The sequence below is a fragment of the Balaenoptera acutorostrata genome, chromosome 2 (genome assembly GCF_949987535.1).
Source record: "Balaenoptera acutorostrata chromosome 2, mBalAcu1.1, whole genome shotgun sequence".
NCBI lineage: Eukaryota > Metazoa > Chordata > Mammalia > Artiodactyla > Balaenopteridae > Balaenoptera > Balaenoptera acutorostrata.
The window spans coordinates 64874439-64884313 of record NC_080065.1 but is presented as its reverse complement, the minus strand read 5'-3'; the positions used below and the strand labels follow the sequence as shown (position 1 = coordinate 64884313).

The window sequence follows — 9875 nt, the reverse complement described above, 5'->3', positions numbered from 1 at the left end:
CCGGGAAGATCCCACATGCCGCGGAGCAGCTAAGCTCATGCACCACAACTACTGAGCCTGTGCTCTAGAGCCCGTGAGCCACAACTACTGAGCCCACGTGCCACAACTTCTAAAGCCCACGCGCCCTAGAGCCCATGCTCCTCAACAAGAGAAGCCACCGCAATGAGAAGCCTGCACACCACAACAAAGAGTAGCCCCTGCTCGCCGCAACTAGAGAAAGCCCGCGTGCAGCAACGAAGATCCAACACAGCCAATAAATAAATAAATAAATTTATTTAAAAATAAAAAAAGAAATACACTAAAAATAAAAATTAATTTTGGGTGATTCCAAAGTATCCAGGGAGCATTAAATGGGCAGGGGTCAGTCATAGTAGACTTTCTCCTGGAGGTGGGTTTTGATCTTGGATTTATACTAAGGTTCCTGAACTGGCAGGGTCTTGAACTGTCCAGAGCTAGTCATAAAAGCCAGAAGGAGTGAATCAAGTGTAGGGAAGGGTAAAGACAGGCCTTTGAAGAATGATACCAAGAAACTATAAAAGGAAGGAGGCTCTGCCCTGCATTCCTTGGGGGACTCCGTCGGAAAGAGGCTGCCAGAGCTCACTGGAGGTGTGTCTCATTTTATGCAATAGACACATTTTTTGAAAATATAAAATAGTCAAAAGCTGTTGAGTATTATGTGTCAGGCATTGAGCTTTAACCTTCATATCTACTCTGTAAAGTGGACTTTATTTCTATTTTGCGTACAAGGCAAAAGCCTCAGCAGCGAGGTTAAGTGGCCTGTGTGCCCAGTGCCAGTTAGCTATTAAAGGGTAAAACCCCTTTAATACCAAAGGTCAGTGGGTTTGTTTGACCACGAAGCCCAAGCTTTTTTATGCCACTCAATTTTTGTAAGTTGGATATTTAAGATTCACTAGAGGTAACGATCTTTGAGTAAGTCCTATAGTCGTTTCTTTTGTTGGGTGCACTTATCCACAAACATTGTTTGCAGAGGTCTGAGGTAGAGGGTAAGGATTTTCTTAACTGCGTGCATGACGGTAGTTTATTTCTTTAAACCTGCATCATTTTACCCCATTTGACATAAGATAATGACACCGAAAATATCTTCAATTTTTAGGTCACTCCGTCCATTCAGCGGATAATCTCGCAAAGCGATGTCATGGCCAAACCAGTCTATCCGGGGAGACACAAGTTTCCCCAAACGCCCAGGCTGTGGAGACCGGGAAAAGTGTAACTTGTATTCACACTAAGAGGAGGGCTGTTCAAGAACTAAAAAGGAGGGCTACTTGAGATAGACGAAGCAGTTTCTGCGAACGGGAAACTGACCGGAGGTGGGTGAGTGGCGGCCCGCCCTTGGCCCGCGACCCTGGGCCCACGCCCCGCGGGTGCGGCAACAGCGCCAGGGTGGCGCCGGGGCCGCGCCGCAGTGTGCGCATGCGCGCCAGCCCGCGCCGGCTACGCCTACAGACCCGCTTCCTTCGCGCAGTCTCCCTCAACGGTTACCCCGGCTCTCCGCCCCTCATTCCCGCGGCGCTCGAGGGACCATGGCCGATCCTCGCGTGAGGCAGATCAAGATCAAAACCGGCGTGGTGAAGCGGTAAGGAGCCGGGAGCGGCGCAGCTGCCGCCGCCTCCTCTTCCTCGCCCCGTGGCGGCCCGAGAAGCCGGGCGGAGCGCAGGCCCGAGCTGGGTCCCGGACTCCAGGCCTCACCTGGGGCGCCGCGGCCGGTGGGGACGGGGCGGGAACGGAGGGGGCGCGCAGGTGCCCAAGTCACCGGACCGGGGCACTCCCCTCCCCCCGCTTGCCCCCTGTAAAACCCAGGCGCGGAGCGGTGAAGGTCGCGGCGGCCCCACCCCTCCGGCGCCCGCGGTCGGGGAGGCAGAGGGGCGGCGGCCCGGCTCTCGAGGGCGGGGCGGGCTGGGGTTGTATCTCCGAGTGCGCTGCCCGGGTCTCCCTGCGGAACCTGGCTGGCGGGGGGCGCTTCCAGTCCATTACCTGCGCTCACGTGGACGCGCGAGACCGTTGTGAAGTTTAGGGGGTCGCCGCGAGCCCGGCCCTCATTAGAAATGGGACCTTGCGGGCGCCCTGTCATCTAACATGGCAGGCGGGACACGCAGTCTGAAGAACTGCGGCGTGAACTTCCAGCACACTCGACAAACTTCTGTGGCCTCACTCCCCGGCTAGCTTCCCCGAGGCTCGCCCCGGAGCTTGTGGGGTGCTGTTTAAGTAACTATCCTGGGTAGGCCGGTCCTGTAGTTCGCCGTCATTCTCACCGCTGTGAGACACTGGAGTGCTTATTAGGCCTTTATTGTTCAGACCCCAAAAGATGAAACTTTTTGATGAGGCATTCCAAGAGAAAAGATGAACAGCCTTCTGAAGAAGCAGGTTATTTGGCAGCAAACGTGTCTAATCCTAGCTCTCTGGCTTCTTCCTCTGCCCACCTTTCCTCCCTGTGTTGATATTTTCACCAGAGGAAGGACAAGGCAAAGGGGAGAATAAATTCACTTTTTAAGATATTACTTCCGCGGCTTAGCACAGCATTGCACTGTGCTTTCCAGAAGCTGTCATTATTGTTAAGGCGGTAAAGAGATAGGATGAGTAGTAGTGAAATGTACAGCCTTTTCTGAAGTGAGACTGCTTGGGTTCCAATCTTGATTCTGCCATATACTATGTATTGTTGAATATATTACATTGCACCGTGCCTCAGTTTCCTCGTTTGTAAAATGGAGTAAGTACCCGCCTCGTGCAGTTGTTCCAAAAAACGCCTGCTGTTCTGTTTAACAGTATGTGGTAAGTACTAGTAAATGCTAACTAATACTATGGTTTGTATTCCCATTTTACAGATGAGAAACTGAGGTTTAATGAAGTTAAAATAGGAAAAGTAAACTTGTCCGGGGTCACTGTGCTAGTTAGTGGCAGAGCAGGGAAAAGCACTAAGGTTTCTGATCTACAACGTTTTGTTTTAAGCTACAGTGCCCCCCAGAAGAGTATTTTTTAAAATGTGTGATAATAGAAGGGGAGTTGAGATGTGTAATTGAAAATATAATTTGCCCTATTACCCCCATGTTCTGTTTTCACTTTTGTTAGACTTACTTTGGTTATGTCATTTTCATAAATCTATTTGGCAGAAGTACCAGGGTATAATGAAGAGTGCTTTAGATGGAAAGTCATGAGAAATGACTTTTTTATTGAGTATAGTTGATTTACAATATTAGTTTCAGGTGTATAACAGTGATTCAAAATTTTTATTAATTATTTTCCATTAAGTTATTATAAAATATTGGCTATATTCCCTGTGCTGTACAATATATTCTTGTAGCTTATTTATTTTATATGTACTAATTTGTACTTCTTAATCCCCTACCCCTATTCTGCCCCATTCCCTTCCCTCTCCCCACTGGTTACTTGCTCTCTGTATCTGTAAGTCAGTTTCTGATCTGTTATATTCATTTGTGTGTTTTATTTTTTAGATTCCACATATTAGTGATAATGTATAGTGTTTGTCTTTCTCTGTGTGACTTACTTCACTAAGCATAATACCCTGTAGGTCCATCCATGTTGTTGCAAATGGCAGAATTCCATTCTTTTTTATGGCTGAGTAGTATTCTGTCGTGTGTGTGTGTGTGTGTGTGTGTGTGTGTGTGTGTACATATATCACATCTTCTCTATCCATTCATAAGTTGACTGACGCTTAGGTTGCTTCCATAGCTTTGCTACTGTAAATAATGCTGCTGTGAACATTGGGGTGCATATATCTTTTCGAAGTAGTGTTTTCATTTTCATCAGATAAATACCCAGGAGTGGAATTGCTGGATCATATGGTGGTTCTATTTTTAGTTTTTTGAGGAACCTCGATGCTGTTCCCTGTAGTGGGTTTTAGGAAGAAATGTGGACAGGCAGATGGAATATTACTGGAGTATGGAAACAGGCAATAAATAAAAGGTGGTATTTGGCAACTGAGAGATAAACAATGAGTGGAAGATGCACATTTCAGCATGTTGGCAAAATGGTGATTTTAGACCCTAAGGAAATAGGCAGAAGACTCACAGTGCTCTAGTCCTAGAGAAACTTTGTTATTTCACATGGTAACAAAGGCAAAGGATCTGATTTCCTGAAATAGATTTCAAGAGAGAGGTTAGACCCCTAGAAACAGGAGAGTCCAGTTACTAGGACTGGCTTGTAAGGTGAGCGTTAGACAGCAATGAGTCTGACTTGGTACTGAGTTCCTGACTCGTAGGACTTGTCAAATATCTCCTCCCCTGCAATGGGATCGTTTTTCCAGGGCTAATTCTGGCTGTGAATTAGAGATATGTGTGCACTAGGGGCTGGGTAATACACGAAGTTTCTTCAAGCAGCAGCCTGTGTTCACATGTGACTCGTTGTTAATGGGTATTAGTTGGTAGGTTTGGGTCTTGCAGGCTCTTTTTAAAGATTTGATGTTCGACAAATATTTAACAAATGAGACTGAATCCTTTACCAAATTACACCAACATCACTGGAATATTTTTCTTTATCTTCTTATCTTCCCTTGAGACTGGGAGTGACATCAGTGACGAAACTGTCTTGTTCACTGCTCTGTCTTCAGTGCCTGGCATGGAATAGCCACCTGACCTAAGTTTACTGAGATTAACTGAATGATCAATGCCAAACAGTATTAAACAAGGTCAGATTTACTCGAGTTTTCTATTGAAATAATCACAGCCTCCTTTTTGTTCATCCTTGATAATTGAGGGCTTATATTAGGAGTTTGGGATTAACATCTACACACTACTATATATAAAATAGATAAACACAAGGGCCTACTGTATAGCATAGGGAGCTATATTCGATATCTTGTAATCACATATAATGGAAAAGAATCTGAAAAAGAACATATATATGTATATGTATATCTGAATCACTTTGCTGTACACCTGAAACTAACACAACACTGTAAATCAACTATACTTCAATGTAAATAAATAAATAAATAAAGTGTGTATGTGTGTGTGAAAAAAAATAAAAATAAAGATTTAAATCCATGTTCCAGATTGCTAGACCTACTTATATGTGACTGGGCACAGCTAATCTGGCAGCCCTAGCAAGGAGTTACCAGATATGACTCCAAATTTCTTCTTTTCCAGTGCAGAACTGTAAATCTTCCCCCTCACCCCGCCCCCCAATGTCTCGCTGACATTAGTTGTCTGGGTTTACCTGGGACAGAAGGGTTTCCAGGATGTGGAACCTACAGTGCTAAAGTTGGGAAAGTCCCAAGCAAACCAGGGTGATTCGTATTAGTACTTACATAAGTAGCCAACATAGCACTGTTTTGTGTGTGCTGTGATTATTTGGAGACTATTTGCTGATAGTACAACTGTGAATTGAACGTTGTACTTTACTTAAAACTTAAATGCATCCTGTAAATATGAAGTTTTGCCAGAGAAGCTTTTTTTTCTGCATTAAATTATTGGTGATTTAGAAAATACTTTTCTCTAAAGTAGAAGATACAGCATTGATTTTTTTCTTCTAGTTTTATTGAGATATAATTGACATACAGCAACTGTATAAGTTTAAGGTATACAACATAATGATTTGACTTACATACATCATGAAATTATGACCACAATAAGTTTAGTGAACATCTATCATCTCATAGATACAAAATTAAAGAAATAGAAAAAAATTTTTTTCCTTGTGATCAGAACTCAGAATTTACTCTCTTACGACTTTCATAATAACATATAGCAGTGTTAATTATATTTATCATGTTGTTCATTACATACCTAGTAGTACTTATTTACCTTATAACTGGAAGTTTGTACCTTTTTGACTATCTTTATCCAATTCCCCTTCTCCCCCACTCCCCACCTTTGGTAACCACAAATCTGATCTTTTTTTCTGTGAGTTTTTTTTGTTTTTGAAGTATAATTGGCCTACAACGCTGTGGTAGTTCCTGATATACAACATAGTAATTTGACATTTCTGTATTTCAAAATGATACCATGATGAGTCTAGCTACCATCTGTCACAATACAAAGATGTTACATAATTACTGACTATATTCACACTGTACCTTTCATACCTGTGACTCATTTATTTTGTAACTGGAAGTTTGTACCTCTTAATCTCCCTCACCTATTTCTCTCTTCCCCCCACATGCCTCCCCTTTGGCCCCACCTGTTTGTTCTCGCTGTGATTCTGTTTCTGTCTAGTTATGTTTGTTCATTTGTTTTGTTTTTTAGATCCCACATATAAGTAAAATCACACAGTATTTGTTTTTCTCTGTCGGACTTATTTCACTTAGCATAATGCCCTCTAAGTCCATCCATGTTGTCATGGATGACAAGATTTCATTCTTCTTTATGGCTGAGTAATATTCCATTGTGTGTGCATGTATAAGTAATTATAAATATATATATCAATCACATTTTCTTTATTCATCTGTTCATGGGCACTTAGGTTTCTTCCCTATCTTGGCTATTGTAAGTGCTGCAGAGAACATCGGAGTGCATATATCTTTTTGAATTAGTATTTTAGTTTTCTTCGGGTAAATACTCAAGAGTGGAATCGCTGGATTGTATAGTAGTTTTATTTTTAATTTTTTGAGGAATCTCCATACTGTTTCCTATAGTGGCTGCACCAATTTACATTCCCACCGGCAGTACACAAGGGTTCCTTTTTCTCCACATCCTCACCAACATTTGTTATTTGTTTTCTTTTTTTAAAATTTATTTATATTAATGTATTATTTTTGGCTGTGTTGGGTCTTCGTTGCTATGCGCAGGCTTTCTCTAGTTAAGGTGAGCGGGGGCTACTCTTCGTTGCGGTGCGCGGGCTTCTCTTGTTGCCGAGCACAGGCTCTAGAGCGCACTGGCTTCAGTAGATGTGATGTGTGGGCTCAGTAGTTGTGGCTCGTGGGCTCTAGAGCACAGGCTCAGTAGTTGTGGTGCATGGGCTTAGTTGCTCCGCGGCATGTGGGATCTTCCCGGAGCAGATTCTTAACCACTTCGCCACCAGGGAAGCCCTGTTATTTGTTTTCTTTTTGATACTAGCCATTCTGACAGGTGTGAGGTGATACTGTAGTTTTAATTTGCATTTCCCTGATGATGAGTGATGTTGAGCATCTTTTCATGTGCCTGTTGGCCATATGTATATCTTCTTTGGAAAAATGTCTCTTCAGGTACTCTGCCCATTTTTTAATCAGGTTGTTTGTTTTTTTGATCTTGAGTTATGTGAGTTTTTTGTATATTTTGGATATTAACTCCTTATCAGATATATGTTTGCAAATACCTTCTCCTGTTGAGTAGGTGGCCTTTTCATTTTGTTGATAGTTTTGCTTTGTTGTGCAAAAGGTGTTTACTTTGATTAGTTCCATTTGTTTATTTTTGTTTTTGTTTCCCTTGCCCAAGGTGACAAATCCAAAAAGATCTTGCTAAGACTGACGTCAAAGAGCATAGTGCCTATTTTTTCTTCTAGAAGTTTTATGGTTTCAGGTATTACTTTTAAGCCTTTAATTCATAGTGAGTTCATTTTTGTATATGGTATGAGAAAGTAGTCCAGTTTGATTCTTCTGCAGGTAGCTGTCCAGTTTGCTCAATACCATTTTTTGAAGATACTGTCTTTCCCCCATTTTTCACTAAAGCAGAAGAAAAAAATAGCCTTGATGTTTTAAATGCTGATATGTTATTTCAGCTAAATGACATATGTCTACCATAAGTTTCCAAGTATGATTTCTGTTCATAAAATAAGGGTTTTTCTTTTATTAATTTGTATTTATGGTAAATTCAAGAAATTCTTCTGCAAGAACAAAATGTTTTCATTCATTTAACATAAAAGGTTATTTAATAACTTTAAAGCCAACTTGTTTTCAATAAAGCCTGCTAAAAATGTCCACTGGTGAGTGAATTAATTGATTAAAAATGCTTTCTGAAATATATCTTTTTATAACCATTTTAGATTGGTAATGGCTTAAAATCCAATGTGAACAAAGAATGTTAGGGCATTGGAAATAGCACTGACATTGGCCCGTAGTTTTCCTCTGATTAAATGAAAGTGACACCAGTAGATTAGAATGAGACTAGGACAATTCACACTGCAATTGTGTTAGTTTAACTTTAACAATCTTTTAACACTCTTGTTTAAATGTAGCTGACATACCATAATTACAAATCTACAAGGCTTGATTATAGAATTTTACATCATGGATCTGTGGGGAAATTGTATTGATTTTTTTTTTTTTTTTAAATAAAGCAAGCACCTTTTCCAAACTGTGGCATCTTCCTAAGTTTGTTTATACCCATACTTCTAATATACAACTGTGTATGATATATATAACATAGATATTGTACAGCAGGCATAAAAAAACATAAAAGGTAAGTAAAATTGCCACAGTTAAATATATATATTTATATATATAATATATGTTATAGTGACAAACATATATATTTATATATATAATACATGTTATAGTGATGTACATTATGTATATGTATGCGGATTATATATTTTATACTGACGTGAAAGTGAAAAATATGAATGACACATGTACTTACATAGACATGGAGATATAGTTTTACCCGTTTAGCTGTAGTTGTATATACGCTTCTCCTTTTTAAAGTAATTATGGATAGAAATATGATGGACAGTGTCTGGGAGAGTTTAGGGACATAGCCTTGTAAATTATTCTTGTAAGCTTTAGTAGCTTTGTATCTTTTCGTGTATTCTCCTCTTCTTCCACATCATAGCACTTTGATGTGAGTTAAAGTAAGTTCAGCCAAAATGGCCAACTTCCTACCGTGAAATTTTGCCACCTCCTTTTGGAATGTCTGTAATGTATCCAGTTCTCCCAAGTGATGGTCAGAGTCACTGTCAAAATGGATTGCAAGTGGTCAGCTCTTCCCCACCTTCTGCCAACTACTTGGCAAGCATTGACTCGTAGGAGCTACACAGCTGGCAACCAGATGTCTCTTTAAGCTGGAAAGGAGGAAAGCTAAGACCACTCATGACCATGGTTTTCCCAGCATAGCCTGTATTATTCTGCAAGTTGAATGTGGAAATGAAAGATCCTTCGACCCCTGTGTGTGCATATAGGTGTGTTCTGTGTTTTCATTGCATTTTTTTGTTTGATAGAAAATTTTAAAAATTTGTAGTAAGCCAGGTTGGAAAATTTTGTTAAAAATAGTAGTCCAGAACTATTTAGGATATAAATGCTTAGATGTGTGGTCTTCCTATTTCAACATTCCATTTCCAACAATACAATTATAGAAGAACATAATTCCAACTGTGATGCTGTTTAATGTACCCAAATAGAGCTCATTTTAAAATAACAATGACTGATCCAAAGATCACTTATTTAGCAGCCTCACTCAGAACCTCTATCGTTGAAGCACCTGGTATGGTGTTGACATATAATAAATGCTGAACAGAAGTCTTTCCAGTGAACAAAGGCATGGATGAAGCCTTACTCTATAAGGATTTTTGACCTGATAAGCAGTAGGGAGCTACTGAGTCGATTATGATGTGACAGCATAATGGTATAGTTATTGCTGCAGTTGGAGTTAAACAGATGGAATCCCAGGCTCCACTTACTACATAGGTGACCCTGAGCAAGTTATTTAACCTTTAAAAGCCCGAGTTTTCTTAGCTGGAAAGTGGGTTAATGATAGTATCTGTTGTTCAGAGAATTGTAAGGTAATCATTTAAAGCACTAAGCCCAAATGCCTGATATGTATGTTCAGTATATGTTAACTGCTGTCATTATTATCATCATAATCATTCTGTAGAAGTATAAACAGTGTAGTCTCTCCAGGAGGGACCCTGGAACTTGCTTTCTTTTAAACTTCTTTTTTTTTTTGGCCGTGCCACACGGCATGTGGGATCTTAGTTCCCCGACCAGGGAT

At 40.7% G+C, this 9875-nt stretch overlaps 1 protein-coding gene across 1 annotated transcript in view; it reads left to right on the top strand.

Moving 5' to 3' along the window:
- The first annotated feature begins 1437 nt into the window (after positions 1–1437).
- Positions 1438–9875, top strand: part of TBCA (tubulin folding cofactor A) — a 100729-nt gene continuing 92291 nt past the window's right edge. The window contains exon 1 of the mRNA XM_057541381.1: positions 1438–1594. Within this exon, the coding sequence (XP_057397364.1) occupies positions 1542–1594 (53 nt within the window). The 5' untranslated portion in view covers positions 1438–1541. The remainder of the gene's footprint in view (positions 1595–9875) is intronic.